General features: G+C 41.2%; 1 protein-coding gene across 40 annotated transcripts in view; it reads left to right on the top strand.

The window, feature by feature from the left end:
* Nucleotides 1-20804, top strand: part of CLASP2 (cytoplasmic linker associated protein 2) — a 277986-nt gene extending 257182 nt beyond the window's left edge. For all 40 annotated transcript variants that reach the window (XM_034761038.1, XM_034761043.1, XM_034761035.1 and 37 more), the window contains 5 exons: nt 4537-4730; nt 6648-6776; nt 11160-11366; nt 15649-15765; nt 18597-20804. In XM_034761038.1, the coding sequence (XP_034616929.1) occupies nt 4537-4730; nt 6648-6776; nt 11160-11366; nt 15649-15765; nt 18597-18683 (734 nt within the window). In that variant the 3' untranslated portion in view covers nt 18684-20804. The remainder of the gene's footprint in view (nt 1-4536; nt 4731-6647; nt 6777-11159; nt 11367-15648; nt 15766-18596) is intronic.
* Nucleotides 20805-21378: the final 574 nt, after the last annotated feature.

Raw genomic sequence — 21378 nt, 5'->3', positions numbered from 1 at the left:
GACCATTTATTCCTACCCCTTGTTTCCTGTCTTTTAACCTGTTACTGATCCATGAGAGGACCTCACCTCTTATCCTATGACTGCTTACTTTGCTTAAGAACCTCTGGTGAGGACCTTGTCAAGGGCTTTCTGAAAGACCAAGTACACTATATCCACTAGATCACCTTTGTCCACCTGTTTGTTGACCATCTCAGAGAATTCTAATGGATTGGTGAGGTATGATTTCCCTTTACAAAAGACGTGTTGATTCTTCCCCAACAAATCGTGTTCATCTACATGTCTAGCCCTTGCATTGTGTCAGGTCAGGTGCAGCCTCACTGCCGAGTCCTTGTACTGGGGGAGGTGGGACTTCAGGGTGAACTTCCAACTCAATGCAGTCAGTGGCCTGTGCTCCCCACTGCTAGAAATGTGGAGATCGGGTTTTATTAATGGCCCCCCTGTCACAGACTTCCAGTGTGACATTGGACCCGTCATTTAAGGCTTGATATCAAGGGGAGTCTTTCCATTGATTTAAAAAGACAGCAGATAGGGGACTTAATTAACCTGTACCTCAGTTTCTCCATCCGAAAAACAGGGATAATAATAATAATTGCCTGCCTAACAGGAGTTTGTGTAAATTCATTGTTTTTGGTTAGGTACTTTGAGGACATCAGATGGAAGTGCTTAGAAGTGCAGTTTTGCAAAGTGTTTTTTATAATTCCAAAACCTTTATGCTTCATTCATGCAGTAAAAACAACAAGGAGTCTGGTGGCACCTTAAAGACTAACAGTTTTATTTGGGCATAAGCTTTTGTGGGTAAAACACCACTTCTTCAGATGCATGGAGTGAAAATTATAGATGCAGGCATTATATAATGACACATGAAGGGAAGGGAGTTACTTCACAAGTGGACAGTGTTGACAGGGCCAATTCGATCAGAGTGGATGTAGTCCACTCCCAATAATAGATGAGGAGGTGTCAATTTCAGGAGAAGCAAAGCTGCTTTTGTAATGAGCCTGCCACTCGAAGTCCCCATTCAAGCCCAAATTAATGGTGTTAAATTTGCAAATGAATTTTAGTTCTGCTGTTTCTCTTTGAAGTCTGTTTCTGACGGTTTTTTGTTCAAGTATAGCTACTTTTAAATCTGGTATAGAATGTCCAGGAAGATTGAAGTGTTCGCCTACTGGCTTTTGTATGTTACCGTTCCTGATGTCCGATTTGTGTCTATTTATTCTTTTTGATCAGCATTCATGCAGTAGGCACTCCTCCTGGATCAAAGGAGAATTTAAATTTGGGACTTTATGGGACTACTCCTCCTCCCACTGGGTGATGGTGGAGCAACTTGCCAAAGGGAGTTAGGAGCAGAGCCCCACCGGGCCCGCCCCCATCATCACTTTATAAAATAGGAGGTGGGAGGGCTAGACAAAGATGCAGGTAGGCCAGCCAGCCTTATGTTATGTGTGCAGTCAGTCAGTGTGCTGCAGGGAAGGCTGGATTACTTGTGGCAGTAGGTACCCTATGCTGTCCTGTCCTCAGGGCCAGTGCCAGCTAAGCGGGACTGGACAGCTGAGACTAAGCAATAAATGGCCAGGAGTAATGGATCCCCCTCCACCTGGGCCAGAGCCCTTCAGAGCGTTCCCACAGGTAAGCAATGGGCGTGGGGCAATTGGGTTTTTTTACTTGTTCAAATTCTGCGATGGGCAGGGCCGGGGAGCGCTCAGCTGGGGAGAGAACTTGAGTGGCGGAAGTCTGTGGGGAGAGGGGTATGGAGGGAAAGAAGTGGGAGGCAGAGGGAGGAGGAATGTGGCGGCGGGGAGGAGAGGATAAGACTCAACTCTTTTCAGTGGATGGGCGATTACATTTGCCTGGTGGCCAGTTTCTCATGAGAATGGGGCTGGGGATTTGGTTCCTTCACCCCTGGGGATATAGGGTCTGCTGGTCTGGTACATAAAGCTGGCATCCCCATGCTGCCTCAGTGGGACTTTTTGCCTTCTTGGTTCTGTGAGCTAAGCGGGTATTGTTGTTGTTAAAGTAGCAGCCAGCCTTTATTTTACTGCCAGGATTCATCTCTAGCTGCAGCAGCCACTCCTCTTGGCAGTTCTTATTCGTTGCCTGAGGTGCTTACTGCTGTTGGAACAATAAACATAGGAAGTGCTCAAGCTTGTTTATGTGAAGAAGTGAAAATGAGGTGGCAGCTTTTGCAGTCTGATTCCAGCCATTTTCTTCCTGTCAGGCTGTAAATGCCAGCTGAGGGTGAGGCCTGACACCTTGTTTTATTGTGTGAAGAAAGGAGAGAGATTTCTCAATTAGTTTTAACTGCTGTTTGCCATTATATGTTCCCCAGGATCAATGAGGGGGTCGGGGCACTTGCAAAAGCTGTTTTGCAGGCTGCCTGCATGTCAGCTATCAGGGTATATCAAAAAACCTGTGATTGACATTTTTTATTCCCAAATTTAGTGTTTTTAATTAGGTATCTTCTGCGTGTCCAGTCTTCCCAAACACCATCTGGCACAGAGTGGAAAACATGCTCCATTTTCTTTAGAAAGAAATTGCAGAAAAGTGGAGGGTTTTTTTTGTTTTTTTTCCAAATATATATTTTTTTCATTTGCTTCGATTCAGGGATTTGGCTGGAAGGGGGATGTGCACACGGCAGGGGTGAGCGTGGAGGGGGAGTCGGAGGGAAGAGATGAGGGAGACAGTGGGGAGGGGGGTGGAGCCTGGGGCAGAGCAGGGGTGGAGTATGGGTGGGGCCACAGGCAGAAGAGGCTGTCTGGTGTGCTGCTGCCTCTCCAAGAGGAAGCTTCACCCACCTCCCATGTTCTTTACTATAGTTTCGACCATTTTAATGGAACTGAAGTTAGGATTACCGCCCTGTAATTGCCATTATCGCCTCTGGAGTCTTTTTTAAAAATTAGTGTCGCATTAGCTACGAATTCATACTATACATTTAATTGAATTATTTGGTACCTAGAGCAGTATTATACAATGTCAGTCCTTCAAAAACTGCTAAATTTCTTAGCACGTGAACTTACGCAATAACCTTTGAATGTGTGAAGTCAGCAATGTTGATGAGAATATCATGCTGATTAAATTTATACTGTGGAATTAACTTGTCTGGGCAGAATATATGCCTCGTTTCCCTAATATAATGTCAATATGTGTTCCCAATAATAAAATTTGTCATGGTATCTTATCTTCAGTGTCTGTGGCAAGACTAATTTGGCCTTGGTAATAAAAATAATCATATTCAGTAAAAGTTTTCTGTTCCAGTCCTCTGTACTAATTAATGACTATCATAGGGTTGAGGCAAAAAACAGTTTCCTTTAGGTGAACATTAATGGTCCATTTAGAGAATTTGCAAAGCATGCATTATTAGTCACATAAACTCTAACATACTAATTTATGGACGAAGGGGAGAGAGGTACTACTTGAATAAACATTTTTGTTTTCATGTATCCATGTCCCTGGGTTATTCATCCAAAACAGAGGATAAATGGAACAAGTGGAGTTCTATTCTGTGCATTGCAGAAAAAGTTTTGATCTAAAATATTCAGTAGATGGTAAATATTATACTGAGGTAGTGAAAATTTACACAGTTCTAATTAATTCACTTTTTGCTAGTTTCTTCTCCCCAAGATGACTTATTGTTACTAAATAGTAATAACGTAATAATAAACTCAAGGACTGATTAACGTGGGATTTATCTGTATGTGATGTCGTAACAAATTTTATTGCAGAAATATTTCACTTGTAGCTCAGTGTCAACTTGAAATAGTCCTAGAGAAAAATACAAGACTCTGTTTAATTGCCATGTTTTGCAGATGTGCTAAAATTTGACTCCTTCCATTATATGCCTTGTAAAATAGAAGTTTATTTGAGAAAGAGATTTTTTTGTATATGTGTTTTACCTTTTTTCCTTCAAAAAGTACTGTGAGGTTCTTAATCTTCTGCCTGTACAGTAAGACACAGACAGAAGGCATGAGAGTTCCCTTTTCAAAGGCCAGAGATATCTTACTATTTGGTAACAAAATAAAGACAACAACTTGATATTTGAATTCACATTGGAGACCAGGTTTTATTGAAGTTTTGCTGGCATCTTGGGTTGACTGCCCAATCTGTATAAGTATCAGTCTAGTTATTCATGTCTTGTTCATCACTGTGGTATCCCTCCCCTATATTTTTTAAATTCTCCTACACAGAGAGCTTGTCCTAGTGACAGCAGCCTGAGCAGCGGCAGCCCTGTGGAATTCCTAGTCTAGTCAGCTTCACATACCTGTTCAGTCACTGGAAGATTCAAGCTGCAGTCAGTTCATTTGCAAGTTGATTTTTGCCATCATGCCAGACATTTGTTTCTCAGGAATGCTGACCACACTGAAAATACAGTATTTATTTGTGTTTATTTTGAGGGTAAAAATGTCCTTGCAGACAGAGTTGAGAAAAATAAACAACAGTTTCTAGACTGATAGGCCTTAAAACTATCTCTGCATTATGTGATAGGAGTTGCTTTTTATCACCTCTACAGTTTGAGGAATATGTCCATTTATTCCTTTTTAATAGAGCCCCCTATGGACCATTCTGATCTGGTTGCAGAGTTACTGAAGGAATTGTCAAACCATAATGAGAGAGTTGAAGAAAGAAAGGCTGCTTTGTATGAGCTTATGAAATTGACTCAAGAAGAATCCTTTGGTGTTTGGGATGAGCACTTCAAAACGATACTACTTCTGTTACTTGAAACTCTTGGGGACAAAGAGGTAAGTTCAACCCAAAGTTGACCGTGCCCGGAAGTTGCTTTTGACATTAGGGCCCATTCTTCAATAACACTTCACATGGATGAAATTCATATTGGGTTTAAATGGTATCTCTAGAAGGGGATAAACAAGTTGCTGGTAGTAGTAAAATACTTTGTAATGACAGTCTACAAATGGGACTAAGAAAATTTCTTTAAATTTAGAATAATCTTAGTGTCCCAAAAAGTAAAAAGAGACAGTCGTCATGTTTACTTTACAGGGTTTTTTTCGTGTTTTGGGTTCTCCCAGTATCCAGTCTTGTTGACTCCCACTCTGTCCAAAGTTCTGTGCATTAGGCACACACAGTCCAGCATCTGGTAATGGACTGGATAGGGGTCAGGTACATGGCTTTTTCTCCATACTACATATTTATATTGATAGCAATTTAAAAAAATAAAATACAAAATAACTGAAAAATACACACCCTTTTGTATCAAAAAGGCATTTCTCTGATTCTCCCTCCCCTGTTTCCTATACTGGTTTCATGTTCAGGTGATTTTTATGGTGGATGACAGTATAATTCATATATATTATGCACAGCGAGTACTATTAGTTTGAACTCTGGGGTGGGAGTTATGGAAGCTTAAAATTGGTTGCTCATCCTTTTTTTACCTTAGGGTGTATTCACGTAATTACTATGAAATTCAAAGTATTCTTATTTGTAGGTCGCCTTCTAAGTGGGCCATGCAAAGCTTGACTTTAAAAATATATAAATAGGAAGTTTGTGTACACTAGGGATGTAAATATTGTTTAATAAGATAACCATTTAAACTATAAAATTAAATTGTTTAACCAGATAACCGATTAAAGGAAGAGGGGACCAGGTACCTAGTTTATCCCGATGTGGCCTCCGCAGACACTCCGTGCCACCCCAGCAGCAGCTTCCCTTCCCTTCACTGACCAATGCGCCCTCCGTCTCCGCAGCCAAACCCCTTCCAGTGGTGCTGGGGGAGGCTGGGGACTACTTTAACCCCCACCTCCCGCCCCGACTGGGCTGGGGCCGAGGTCAGTCTGTTGCAGGAGAACTGGTTCAAGACCCCCACACAGGGGATTAACAGTTAGTGTGGATTAACAGTAAGACTAATGCTTACCAGTTAACCATTTAATATTTTACATCCCTAGTGTATACACTTTTCCAAAAGAGGAGAATATGGGATAGGAGGGAGATGGTTTCCCTAGCTTTCTGGGAGGATACGAAACTTAGCTTTTGCTAGCCCCTGCTATGTTCCAAGGTAGAAAATTCTAAAACACATACAACATTATGTATAGAAAATAAATGTTAAGTAATTTTAGAGGCTTCTAAAATGTAGTTATAATTGGCAAGTCCCTTTCAGTTCCATATAATTAGGCTTACTATAACTAGTATACCATAGTTAGACTTGTAACTAGACATGTCTTTTCAATCAGAGGGACTCAAAAATTGCAATAACATTTTTGAAAACTAAAATATTTCTAAACCATTTTTTTTTTTGGTAAAATAAATGATTTAGACAAAATATGGGAATAGTGTTGTGTAAAGGTTTTATTGGCACTCACTTGGGATGATCTGCATATGTTGCTTGTGTTTTTGCAAGCATACATTGCATCTACATACGTTGCTTAGTAAAAACTTCATAACACCATGTAAGAGAGAGATATATATATATATATATGGGGGGGGTGAGAATATGGGTTGGGATGATGTAAAGATTTTTCTGGTAGTTCCATATGCTTAGGGCTTGAATGAATAGGCTTGTACTGTATGCATTTGGGGGGAGCATATTATAATTTACATTATATTTCCACTGTCAAACAAGTTTGTGTCCAATTGCTGAGCTAATATTAAAAGCACATTGTCCGTTCAGAGAAATAACTCAATTATATACAATATTTAACCTTTAGCATGCAATCAGAGCTTTGGCATTGAAAGTTTTAAGAGAAATTCTAAGGAACCAACCAGCAAGATTTAAAAATTATGCGGAGCTTACAATTATGAAGACACTAGAAGCTCATAAGGATCCTCATAAGGAGGTTAGTAAGCGGCTCTGTGTGTTTTGTGTATTTGAGGATGACACATGTCAAAGCACAAATCAAATGTAATGTTCAAAGAACATGCTTGATAAATTATTCAAATGCCAGTGGGGAAGTACACTTCTACCCCGATGTAACACGAATTCAGATATAACGTGGTAAAGCAGCGCTCCGGGGGAGGGGGGCTGCGTGCTCCGGCGGATCAAAGCAAGTTTGATATAACACAGTTTCACGTATAAAGCGGTAAGATTTTTTGACTCCCGAGGACAGCGTTATATTGGGGTAGAGGTGTAATTGGTTTGATAGTCAAGGATTCAGCAAATATTGGTTAATAAAGGCATGCTAGAGTAGGAAGAATTGCTGTTTTATGGACCCTGAAATGCACAATTTCAACCCTAATAAAGTGAATTCCTACTTACCTATTGTCCCCAAATGACACACAGATGCACCCAACTAAATATGAGCATCAGATGGTACTAGTAGAAGGATAAAGGAGATTGCCTCCCTATAAAGCTATAGGTCCTAGAAGAAATGTGTACACGGGGAAACATTTTTATATTGTATCATCACTATCATGTTTTTGCTTTTCAAAGTGTATTTCTCAGAAAAGCAGAAGCATAAAATGAATGCTACATCTAGTTCAACAGAGGGAAAGGTGAGAAAAGATACATCTTGATATAATTTTTGTAAACCGAAGAAAAGGAGCAAATATTATGGTTCTTATCATTTTAGTACTTCTCTAAAACAAATTAATCTGACCGCAAGTTGGGTCTACTATACCACCTGGAGATTTAGAAGCTCTTTAAAAGTAAACAAAAGGTGTCAATGGAAAACCCTATGAGAATCTACTTGTATGGCATGGTGTTGTTGCAAAGAGCATATGTGATGGTTCTGTGTCCATTGACGAATTCTAAAATGTTTTGTAGCAACATGGTTAATCCAGAGCTTGGTAATTCATTTTAATAATATACAGAAATGCTCTCAATTATGTATAAAGATACCAACACTTCAGAAATTCCTTGACATGCTGTTTGCTGTAACATATATGCTGTTAATAGTGCGACTTTATGGTTTTAAACTGTTTGTGCAGTCCTGGGGGTCATGCAGCTTCAACCATGTTCCTTCAAACAGAAGAACCCTGCCCTGCCACTGGAATCAGTGTGGTATGGGACTGCAGCTTTTTCCCTACCAAGTATCTTTGGCCAATTAGTGGCTGGGTGGAGTGTTGGGGAAGGCAAGAAATTTCACACCTGGCCTTGCACAGTGTTGCTTTGACCAACAGCGCCACTGCAGATGTGTTGGAGGATGAGACTGAACATGACAAGGGGCCACAGTTCTATCCCATCCAGTTTTTTAGCCAAATTATACTACTGGGGGGACATGCTTGAAAGTTCTTTTCTCATAGCGTTGGTGCAGCAATAGAGGGGGAGCAAAGGGAACTCATGGATATGACAGGATAACCAGGTGATGCAGAGTGGGGATAGAGGATAAAGAAGGAAAGGGGAAATACAGTGAATTTAAATGTGAAGGGTAAAAAAGACGGGGTGGGAAAACATGCAGAGAGAAGGAAGCCACAGTACCGCGCTCGCTCTCTCTCTCTCTCTCTCACACACTCACTCACTCTCTCTCCCCCCCCCTCCCCCCAGATGTAGGAAATACACATGGGGGGGAACAGGAGACATAATTGTATTGATATATAAAAGAAATATAACTACAATGTCCACCATAAAATTAGGGTTGCCAGGTGCCCAGTTTTCGACTGGAACACCCGGTCAAAAAGGGAGCCTGGTGGCTCTGGTCAGCGCCCGTTAAAAGTTCGGTTGGCACAGGGTTGGCAGGCTCCCTATCCAGCTCTGCGCAGCTCCCCAGAAATGGCGACATGTCCCTCCGGTGTAGGGGCAGCCAGGGGGCTCTGCAGGCTGCTCCCGCCCCGAGCATCAGCTCCACAGCTCCCATTGGCCAGGAAATGCAGCCAATGGGGCTGTAGGGGAGGCCCCTGCGGGCAGAGGCAGTGCGCAGAGCTGCCTGGCCGTCCCTGCACCTAGGAGATGAGGTACATGTCACTGCTTCTGGGGAGCTGCCTGAGGTAAGCACCACCTGGAGCCTGCACCCCGAACCTGCTGCCCCAACCCTAAGCCCCTACTCAAACTCCCTTCTGGAGCCCGCACCCCAACCCCCCTGCCTGGAGCCCCCTCCCGCACCCAGAACCCCTCATTTCTGGCCCCACTCGAGAGCCCCCAGCCTTAGCCCTCACCCCAACCCCTTGCCCTAGCCCGGTGAAAGTGAACAAGGGTGGGGGAGAGCGAGCGACAGAGGGATGGGGATGAAGTGAGTGGGGAGGGTGGCCTCGAAAAAGGGGTGGGGCCTCGGGGCAGGGCAAGGGTGTTCAGTTTCCTCTTTTTCCTCCCTCCCCGTTTATTCCCTACAGTATATTCATTATTACATTCTCTCCATCACTTGTTTTCCTTTCCCATTCCACACCCTTTTCCTCACTGTGCTCATGAAAGAGAGAAAGAAAGGGGGGCAGAGTTAGGGAGAGAACGAGAGCTTTGTAGACTCTTCCTCCTCACCACTCCCATGAGTCCCTACATACAATCGCCAGACGTGGCAGGGAGTGTCTTGGTGCGTTCACCCCTCCTACTTCCCTGGAAATGGACAGGGAAAGTGCAAGCCCTTGCACATGAGTTCAGACTCACCCTAACCCCTTCCCAGAAGCAACCAGTGAAGGGGGACGTTCTAGAGCAGGGGTGGCCACCCTGAACCTGAGAAGGAGCCAGAATTTAACAATATACATTGCCAAAGAGCCACAGTAATACATCAGTAGCCCCCCATCAGCTCCACCCCTCCCCCCGCTCCCAGTGCCTCCCGCCCACTGGCAGCCCCGCCAATCAGTGCCTCTCCCTCCCTCCCCGAGGGAGGAACGAGGGTACAGCAGGATCAGGAGAGGGGATGGGAAGGGGTGTAGTGGGGGCAGGGCCTGTGGCAGAACAGTGAGCACCCCCCAGCACATTGGAAAGTTGACTCCTGTAGCTCCAGCTCCAGAGTCGGTGCCTATATAAAGAGCCGCATATTAACTTCTGAAGAGCCACAGGTTGGCCACCCCTGTTCTAGAGCTTCACGTAGCAAGCAGCACTCTGTACATAACAAAGCTGTCTGTGTGCTGTGCCAGCCAGCAGGGAGCATGGTTGCAGAAGCATGCCTTTTAGGGTAGAACCCTGTCCAGTCTTCCCATTTGTATCCACATCCTCTTGATCTGCGAACTGTTAGCACCCAACTAATAACTGTTATGTTCCCTTACTAAATCCTCTATTAGTTGAAGAATTTGGTGCAAATTTTTGCTATTTTTTCTAACTTTTATGCAAGTTAGACTTAATTTTAGAAGTAAAAATGTATGTGTTATCTAAAATAATTTTCTTGAGTGAATGGAAAATCTGTGTCTTTGATCAGCAAGGACCTGCGAGAAGTAGAGAGTTACAGTAAGGAAATTGTGTGTTAAAAATATTAACAAAAACTTCAACAGTCTGTCAAGGGTGGATGTGGAATAGCAATCACTAAAGAGATTCCAGGCTTGACTCAGCACCTATTGCCAGGGAGACTTGGGGAATGTTGATGTCTGTATTGCCACAATGCAGAGATTAGGCCTAGATTATTACCCAGGTTTTCAGACGAGCTGCTTGCATTTGGGATCTGCTGGGTGCCAAGTGTCACGGAGTTTGGGGGACACAAAGCCCTGAACCCCCAGCTTCCTGCAATTCACCATGACTCTCAGCCAGCCAGTAAAGCAGAAGGTTTATTTAGACGACAGGAACACAGTCCAAGACAGGTCTTGCAGGCACAGACAACAGGATCCCCCCCAGTTAGGTCCATCTTGGGGTCCCAGGGCACCCCAGCCCCCTTGGGAGGTCAGAGCCCCGTCTGCCTCCCAGCCATATCACCAGCCAGCTCCTGAAACTCTCCCTTCAGCGACCCCTCCCACAGCCTTTGTTCAGTTTCCTGAGCAAAGGTGTCACCTGGCCTCTAACCCCTTCCTGGGTTCTCACATTACATGCTCAGGTATTTTCCCTCGGTCAGTCTCCCATCCCCCAACGCAGACCATCCTAGCCACACTTCCCTGTCAGCATTCAAAGACCACAGTAAGAACAGTCCCAGTTTGTCACACCAAGGATTTTTGAAAATTTGTCTCTATTGGTCTCTTCCAGTCCAAATCATTTTACAGTGCTGCAGAGCTGCAGATATGTAATTAAATTGTAAATAAAACTAAATAAAAATACAAACATCTATTGATTTCACTGCAAGGTTCAAGAGCAGAACTGTCAGAATTTAGACTGCATAAGCATTTTTTAAAAACTATTTTCTTCATTGTTTTATTTAATCTTTGTTTAGGTGGTGAGATCTGCTGAAGAAGCTGCTTCAATGCTGGCCACTTCCATTAGCCCAGATCAGTGCATCAAAGTACTTTGTCCCATTATCCAAACTGCAGATTACCCCATTAATCTGGCTGCAATCAAAATGCAGACAAAAGTGATAGAGAGAGTATCTAAAGAAACACTTGCTCAGCTTTTACCAGAGATTGTGCCAGGTCTAATACAGGTAAGAAACCACAGCAGATGTAAAGAATTAAACCAGAAGTTTAAATCTCTTTAGCATTTCACTCAGCTCTCATTTTGATTTGGGTAGTAGATGGTTGCATTTGTGGCCCTGTGATGGGGTATATAAAGCCCACACTGGCCCAGGAATGGTTAGAGAGCGTTTGAGAGCTCTATCTGGTATACCTGGGGATGGCGTGGTCAGGTTGAGGGAGGAACTCAAAAGAAAGTGTGTGTGACAATCTCCTGGGAGGAGAGGCTGTATAAGGAAGGGTGGGGAGTGGGAGAAAGGTATAGCTGCAGAAGCCAGGATTAGCTATGTAGTGAGTCCAGTGAAGGGGCAGTACTCGCAGAAAGTTTATCTGAGGAGATTGAGTCACAGGGAAGAACAGAGAAATGGAGAGGCTGAAACTTCAAATCCAGCAGAGGTGAGACAGGTGCAGTGGTATTTATAGTGTAGACTCTATTTTTGTTGGAAAGGCGGACCAAAGGGAAGCCTTTGGGGTTTGCGGTATTTGTTTCAATGCTGGTGAAGGACATTATTGCCCTGGCAAAAGCAGCACTTCAGTGGAATCTGCCAGAGGCCCAGATCCCAAACACAGGAGACCCTCAGAAAAAAAAAACACAATGGGGTGCTCCGAAACAGGTCCAAAATATCTTCATTGTTTGGAGCAACATCATTCTGATTCTCAGTCAGTCAGTCTAGGACTTTAAGGAGATGCATTACATTTTAATGTGTTCATAAAGAATAAAATTATTACATTAAATTTCAGCTTTAGGGGCTATTAATAGATTACTTTTAAGTAGTGGTTCTCAATCTGTGTTTCAAAACTGTCCTGTAAAGCTCTCCCTTCATTTCTTAAAATTAAATATTTTAAGAACGAGGGGGGCGGGATTTGGATTTTGGAAAGAGAGTCCATGAGGTGACTTTCCTTTTTGGAAGTTGCCCAAAGAATGAAAACATTGGATAATCTGTTTTGGGGCCACTGAGGTCTGGTTTTGTATTGATGTGCAGAATAATCTAGCAGTCATCTTATTGAATTTAGTTATTTGCAGTTTTTAATTGTGCCGTTGATTAGAAATGGCTCTCATTTACTTCAACAGACCACAATGCACAGAATCCCTAAGATTTTAGAAACATTAAAAAACATTTATCCAGGTGCAACACATTTTCAGCCTTTAGATTAGATTACTTGAAACCCTTTTAGTGATACTTTATTTTCAGGAAGATTTCTTAATTTAGTGGCTAGTGATGATATACATTGAAATTAACATTTGAGAAGTCTTGGTTCATGTTAAAGAAATAATATTATGCAATCATCATGTTTATGTTCCACATGCTGATCTCTACTAAATCATTAAGAATCTTAATCCAGTGAAGTTATGATTTCACCTATTAGATGCTCAGCGTATTGCAGGATCTTATCATACATTTGGGTGACTTAAATTGGCTCTATTAATTCAGTTTAAAGGTTTTGTATAGTGGGGTGGGGATAGCTCGGTGGTTTGAGCATTGGCCTATTAAACCTTCAATCCTTGAAGGGGCCACTTAAGGATCTGGGACAAAAATCTGTCTGGGGATTGGTCCTGCTTTGAGCAGGGGGTTGGACTAGATGACCTCCTGAGGTCCCTTCCAACCCTGATATTCTGTGATTCTAGATACTATGTAATATTTTTCTCTGTTCCTTTAAAATAGTTTTTATTTTCTTTCGTATAAAATCCACTATTTTAAAAATGAGAGAGAGAAGACAGGGCCACAAAGCATATGTCTACACTGCAATAAAACATCCATGGCTGGCCTGTGTCACCTGACTCAGGCTCACAGGGCCCAGGCTGCGGGGCTATAAAAATTGCAGAGGATGTTTGGGCTTGGGCTGGAGCCCAGGCTCTGAGATCCCATGAGGGGAAAGGTTCCAGAGCCCAGACTCTGGACTGAGCCCGAATATCTATACTGAAATTTTATAGCTCCCCCAGCCCAAGCCTCCATGAGTCCAAGTCAGCTGACATGCGTCAGCCATGGATATTTTATTGCACTGTAGACATAACCAAATGGTCTCATAGCCGAGCTGAGGTTTGGATAGGGCAGACTGAATTATAGCTTAAATGTTTTTAAACTTTGTTTTATGTTAACCAGTGTATTAAAATGGAAAATTTTGTACTAGTTCAGCTGTGCTTCTTTCCAGTATTACTTTTTCGGCACAAAAGATATTTTTACAGTGCCATCATAATCCTCTTTATAGGAAGTGCAGGAAATGTTGCCATAAGTAAGGTTGCCAAATACTTTCCATTATAAGAACCTGTTTTCAGATACTTATATTTTTGCCAAACTTAACAGTTTGGACTGAAATTGTCCTTGCTAAGTGTCTCAGGCATGTGTGTTTGTTTTTGTTTGTTTTGTTTTGTTTTGTTTTGTTTTGTTTTGTTTTGTTTTGTTTTGTTTTGTTTTGTTTTGTTTTTTGGCAGGGAAGGAAGTTTTAGTAAAAATGATTCAGCCATTTCCAAGAAATAGATTAGGGGAAAGTGCATTGTATTGCCCACGTTAAAAATAATAATAATCCTGTCACTATTTTGTTCCATGCTTTCGACCAAGGACTTGAAATTTGGTGGTGTTGAGGCAGGAGGAGTCGCCCTCTTGTGGGGGATGCCTTTTTTTGCTATCCCCATGAAAACTTGCCCATATTTGGACAAGTTAGAACTGTTCTATTTGCTCATGCTCAGGAGAAACTTGTTAGACTTTGACAGCTAAATTCTCCAAAGATTCCACCTGTACTCGGTATATTCTAGCCCACCTCTGCAGGAGGATAGAAGTGAAGAGGGGGACACATACAGCAGGAGCTGGGGAAGGGCAGGAATAGAGGATTGGGGATAGGAGCAGGAGCCAGTGAAGGAATAAGAGGGGGATAGGAGCCAGATGGGAATGGTGGGGAAGAAGCTGGAGAAAAGAGGCTAAGAACAGAAGAGGACAGGGAGAGGCTGAGTGAAACGGGAAAAAGGGTCTCTAACCACTAGCAAACACTCCCTTCAGAACCTGGAATTTAACCTGGTAGTCCTGAGTCTGCATTCTTCTACTGTCAACAAATTGCTGTGAAACCTACTGGCAAAGTGTGTGTATCATCCTACTCTAGTGTTGGTCCACATGGAGGATGGCAACCTGCTGCTGCTGCTGCCAGTTACTCCATGAGCTCAAGTGGTAGATGTCTGTGGACCTAATGGTCCAAACACTGTTGATGTGTTAAGTTGGGGGTCAGTCTGATTCCACAATATTTGGTGGGGGGTGTTTAAGAGAATTAGGAAGTTACATTTTTAAGAAATTTGCATTAAATGGGCATTACAGTTGTGACAACAAGCTCTCAAAGGTTAGGAAATTCCAGAAATAAGGTTGCACAAGCAACCATATGGTTACCTCCCTCTTCAGGAACCTCTCATAGGAGAGAATCCCTTTGTAAGATGCGGATTCTTTTCTCAAGAAGAAAGCCAAAGATGAGGTTCCTTAGCAACACCAAGGGAAAGGATTTTACATCTATTTCCTGATGCCCAAGAAGAATGACAGTCTGACACCCATCCTGGACCTCAGAAACCTCAACAAGTACATAAGAAACTTCAAGCTCAGCAAGCAGCAAGTTGGAGTTCAGTGCACACTTTCACAAAGCACTGCTCCTCAGCCTTAGAGTTGCATTCTGATGCTCAGTTTGAGAGAGCAGCACAACAGTCCATATTTAACTAAGAACTCCTCACCCACCATCATCCTGCTGATATCCCACAAGTGGGAGTGCACGGAGACCCTTGATGAAGAAGGAGATTACTAACCAGTAACTAGTGTTCTTCAGAAGTCGTCTCTGTATATTCATACTACCTACGCCCTTCCTCTTTACCTCAGAGATCTATATAACATCTGGACTCAACAGTTAGAGGGAAGGAGTTGAGGTGGTTGGTGGATGCATTTTTTGTCGACTAGGGCAATGATGTTGCACGCATGCAAGATCTCTCGTGCTTCTCAATGGACATGGATTTTCAAGGCAGTTCCACAGTCCTATGCTTGGGGCACCATATTCCACAAGTGTAAATGCACAGAGGTGACTCTCAGAGAACAACAGTTACAGATAAATAACCTCTCTTTACCTGGGCAAGTTTAATTTTGGCATTTTCTAACTTTGGAGTGCTTCTCTTGGTAACCTTAACATTCATTTAGTGTGATTTTTTGGGGGGGATGTATCTATAAAAAGAAATATCGCTCTTGGAATTTTAGTCATATGCTAGCTATTAATGTTAATTTCCTTGCTTTCTAGGGCTATGATAATTCGGAGAGCAGTGTTCGTAAGGCTTGTGTTTTCTGCCTTGTAGCCATTCATGCAGTAATTGGCGATGAACTAAAACCACATCTCAGTCAACTCACAGGCAGCAAAGTAAGTGGAGGATGCCATTTACAGAAATCCTAGTCCCTGATTGCATGTATATGTTTACGGTGTAGTTGTGAGCAACTATTAAAACTAAGAAAGTATATATCTGAAGGAATAATAACCCAGGTTGCTGAAGCTACTAGCAAACAGAGAGGATCACGGTGACTTTCATCTGTGAGACTCAAAAATATGCAAACCATAAATCCAATCTTCATGCAAGTAAAGTTTTAATTGATTTATAAGAAATGCTGAATTAGGCCCCATGTTTTGCTGTGTTAGATTAGATTTGGTTATATTATAAATTAGCTAAAAAGCACAACTGTGCCTCAAAATATAAAAAAAAAAAATTCTCCTTGAAAAATTAGATTAAGGAACCTTCGCATAAACATCCTTAAGATGGTTGAGTACACCTTCAAAATCAGTGTATTGACTTAGTGTTGTGTATATATTACATAAGATGGTAGGTAATTCCACACCGAACATAATCAGTGTACTGACTTTCATCTCCACCATTGCTCCATCTGGTGTTGCCTTTTGAAAATGTCATCGTTTGGTGGGAGATAAAGGTACATTAGAAGTAAATTAACCAATTATGTTTCTATCTGTTCCTCTCCTTAAGTAATTTGCATGCCACAACCTTTTAAGTACATATTATTTTTGTATTATTTGAAAAACACAAAATCTTTAATGCATCTTTTTGGATGGCTGCACATTTGCAGAAAAATTTAATTTCCATAAAGAACAGGAGTACTTGTGGCACCTTAGAGACTAACAAATTTATTTGAGCATAAGCTTGCATCCGAAGAAGTGGGCTATAGCCCACGAAAGCTTATGCTCAAATAAATTTGTTCGTCTCTGAGGTGCCACAAGTACTCCTGTTCTTTTTGCGGATACAGACTGACACGACTGCTACTCTGAAACCTGTCATTAATTTACATAGAGACAATTGAACATTAATTATTTATGATCTTGTCCTGGGAAATACATAAGATGACTCACTTTTATGCATTATGATGAGTGATAAGATCCAAAACTTCCACTGTGTGGCTATTGCGCACACCCCCCCTCCTTTTTTTTAACATGGTTTTACATGGGATGACCCAAAACCAAGGATTTTTTAGGGAATAGAAAACCCCACTTACCCTGAGCATTAAGGGCTCCCAAAACCCTACCAGTTACTAGAATCAAAATGGGTTTTCTCTGATAAAAATAACACCAACTTATTCACAGTGCCTCTAAAATTTAGTAATAAACAACATTAACCCCAGCTCAACTACTTCAGCTCCCCGCTTTTTTGTGTGTTTAATACAACTTGAGCAATAACTCCTTGTGAAGAATGTTGGTCTGTTTTGAATTTTTCACTTGCAGGTACATAAAAAGATACTTCTTCCTTTATTTTAAATTCACCTAAAGATCTTTACTTTCACCGAAGGGAAAACAGCTCAGTTATTAAAGTTGGATGAATATTTTTTGGTTACCAGACCTCCCTTATAATCTTTAGTTTAACGGTTAGGGTACTGTGCTGAGTGTGGGAAACTCAGGTTCAATTTACTCTGCCTCATGAGGATCGGTGACTTGTACTTGGATCTCTCACATCCTAGGTTGAGTGCCCTAATTACCACACAAGAGAGTCACTCTCAATCTCTTTCCCTGGCAAAATGACTATCTGTTGTCATAAATGACCATGAATATCTACTATAATTGACAATGGGTAATCATTGGGCCAGGGAGAAAGTGTGAGAATTACTCTATAGGCAGGTGGTTAGGTCATCCACGTTGGATGTGGGAGACCCCAGTTCAAGTTCCTGATCCACATCAGGTAAAGGAGGGAATTGAATCTGGGACTCCCATGTCTCAGAAGAGACCCTAACCACTGGGCTACTCCTGGGGGAATTCTGCGCCACTGCACGATGCAGAATTTTGCAGAAAATAATGTTGTGCATGCAGAATTTCCTTTTCCCCCCACAGAAATGAGCTCAGAGCTATTGGTCACCACTAGGGGCTGCTGGACCTGGCAAAGCCCAGCTCGTAAATAGAAGACAAGGCCAGAGGGAGGGGGAGGAAGAGTTCCCAGCACACCCTAATGGAAGGAAGCAGTGGCATGTGGGGAAACTCCATGCAAGTCTGGGATCCAGCATCAGGCTGTTTCTCCCTCTGGACTCCTGGACTCTGGGGGGGTAGTGGGTGTCAGTGTTTGGGGTGGGGGCGCAGAGAAACAGGAACTGGGTTGTCGTAGGGATTTCTTTAACTCTCTACTTCTGGGAGAATTTTTGTGAGTGTCTGTATTGTTACAGACATACTTGCTGACAGCTATTTTGAAATAAATTACCAAAATAATTGAAACTGGCATGATTATATAGTGTTGTTTTGAAAAATAAAATTTGCAGAATTTTTAAATATTGAGTGCAGAATTTTTAATTTTTTGGCGCAGAATTCCCCCAGGAGTACACTGGGATAAAGGTTATAAAAGAGGTCCTCTTCTTCCCTCCCCCAGGCATTTTCTGACTCTAGTCCTTTATTTTTGTAAAACCACTCAAAACTGAAATGAAAAATGTTGGGTTGAACCAAAATGTTTTGTTTCAACCTTACTCTAAATATTTCAGACTTTTTGATTCGCCAAAAAAAATTCATTTTCGGTTTGACCTGAAACAAAACTTATTTCAGTGTTTCAGCATTACCAGCGAAGCAAAAAAATCCATTATTTACTCAGCTTTATTTAGAATTTTCTTCACTGTCTGTCTTCTTACCCATGCTGATAGACTATTTTAGAATTTTTACTATTAAACTGTGTTTCTGATAAAATGTTAAACAAATGCATTTCTGAATTAAATCTTCAGATGAAATTATTGAACCTTTACATCAAACGTGCACAAACAGGCTCTGGAGCAGGTGACACAGCAGCAGATGTTTCTGGACAAAGCTAATGAAACTGACGACAGTGAACCAGGTCTTCTAAAGAAAGGACAGGCACTCTGATATCAGTGAAAGGAAAATTCTCACGCACACCTTTGGAACTCTTTATTTTTTTTTTTCCTCTCCAGTTTGTCTTTTGTTTTCTTTTTTTGTTATTTTTTTAAACTGATGGCTAACCCTCAGCCTGCATGTGACTGTTGCAGTAGAATTATTCCAAATCCAAGGAGAAAACAGTATTAATATCAGCTGGTCAAAACACAATAAATTTTAAAAATCTAATCCATCACTTTTCCTGTTCGCACTCCTCTGTGTGTCTTCCCATTAACTTTTACCAGTGTTATGACTGTATTTAAAAAGAATTTTTAAAAATGCTAATTAAACAGGAATGCTTTAAGCTTTAAAAGTTAAAATCTAAATTCTTTTGCTTTTTTATTTTTGGCTGCAGAATAACATGCCATTTTTATTGCAGTTTTGTTTAAATATCATATCCTTTGTTAGAAAGAAGAAATTATATGAAACAAGGCAGGACTAGTCTGAACTGCAGCTAGACTCAGTCACTGTATTGGTGGTACATCATCTTATTTGTATCTTGTTTGGGATATTCTGGAGTATGAGAATTATGCCCATAAAAAAACTGGATTGATCCAGTTCTTTGAAAGTGATATTGTTCATTGGTTGTATGTTTGTCCCATAAATAAGAATTTAGTGTGAGCCGTAGAGGACTAGTACAGCTAGCACATCATAATGTGGAAGACATCCCGTTCAGGGTCCAGTGTTGCAAAATTGGTGATAGTGTGACAACCTGCTTTCTAGCAGCTGAGAAAACACTTACTTGATGGACCTGAACCATCCTTGTCACCATCCTTTCTTCAAGCAGGATGCCTCAGAGTGGAGTGCTCTGCCCAAGCATGCTCAGTATGTATTTATCTTTATCACTAGAATGTTTCCTCTCAACCTAGTTGCTGGAACCAGTAGTGTTGTATTGTAACTCACATGGGGGATATATGACAACAGTGCAGTTCATTGGTTGTCTTTTTAAAAGCACTACAACATTCTGCACTGAATTTTTAGGGTGCGGGAGAATCACAAGCGTTATGAATCTTGCCACTTTTTCAACAACAACAAAAAAAAGTTATGGATGAATTGGGAAAGCTGCACCAAATTATTTGCATGGTTTTCTTGAATCGCATCATCAAGACCCATCTGGATTAAGGTGTGAAAATGTTTTCAGGTTGTTGTTTTATTTTTTAAATTTTAGTTTATTGTTAATAATGCTTCTTTGTATTTATGATAATGGAAAGAGAGAACAAAAATCAAGTAAATATATGTCCCTGAATGTCTTTCTGTTTCTCAGATGTAATCAACAAGCTACTTAGCTGAGAGATGGGGTAAAACAGCACCCTGTCCAGGAATGATGGAACCTGGGGTTTTTTTTATTTTACCTATGGTATGGTCTAGTTTTAGGACATGTGTCCTGGTAAGAGAGAAAATAGCAGTGCCAAGGATGTTCTTCTGTGCTAAGCTAAAATTCTCTCTACCTTTTCAGGGTGATTACTTTTGACTGAGCTGCTGCCCATAGTGTCTTGTGGAAAAACTGTCTATAGAAATCTTTTTTTTTATTATTTTTTCAAATCACCATTTGCTACTGTGTATTCGAAGCCCTGTTCTTTATCATGTAGCCAAATATCATAAGGAACTGCTAATGCACTTCAATTGCTAATTACCTTGAAAGACAAAACTGAATAAAAGTGGAGCTGGATACTTGCAGTTACACTCTTTGAGAGGTCATTTTCACTTAATCTAAAGTGAATCTGACCGAGAAAGTTGAGACATGGTTATTAAAGAAGCAGTTTGCTGTTGTTGCAGAGATGTTTTCTTTGGGCAGGGGGAAATGTAGAAATGTATGTAAAAACTTTAAAAAAGGAAAATTCTCATTATTTGTCACTGGACCTTTTTTTTAGCAGCTGCATCAGGAAAGTAGTGTCTCCCCTTTCTCTCCTCCCTTGTGTGCAACTTTCTCTTTGTTTTCTACTGTTTAACTACATTGTGTATTTATAGTTCTTTGCTTACCATTGTGCATATACTGGCAATAAAATGTACATAACATTACTTGAAAAAAAATTAACAATGTATACAGGCCGTTTTTCTGTTTTATTTAATCATGTTATGTGAAAGATTATAGATGTCATAGGCACCAATATTGTTTTCAAAAGATTCTGCATAATTGCTGTGTGTTCAGAATGCTGCTTTTTTAGACATTCTAAGTATCCCATTTCTCATAAAGGATTTTGCTATCTTTATTTCAGTGGTACAGAAAATCCCTGTTTTTTAAAATTGTCACTCAGATTACAGTTTAACAGCCCTACTTTAATCCTACTTCATAAGTGTGAATGTATAAGATCTTAATTCTGTTTGTTCTGAAGAGCGTTCTTTTAAGGCTTGACCTCAGGAGGACTTTGCTATTTCCATTCTTTCTGAACATGGCGTCTGTCCCAGTTCTACAAAATAACTACAAAAATAACCCTATTTAAATATGTTTATGGCCTAATGTTATAACCTTTTTTTCCTTAACGATGTGGACAGGGGGGAAAAAAGCTATCAGTCCCTTTGAGAGAGAGAGAGAGAGAGATGTTATCTTGGGTATGTAGATAGCAAGGCTAAAAGTTGGTTCTTTACTTTTTTGGAGGGTCGGTAGGGTGGGGTGCG

This window comes from Trachemys scripta, chromosome 2 (genome assembly GCF_013100865.1).
Source record: "Trachemys scripta elegans isolate TJP31775 chromosome 2, CAS_Tse_1.0, whole genome shotgun sequence".
In the NCBI taxonomy this organism is placed as follows: Eukaryota; Metazoa; Chordata; order Testudines; family Emydidae; genus Trachemys; species Trachemys scripta.
This window is presented reverse-complemented; position numbering and strand designations above follow the sequence as displayed.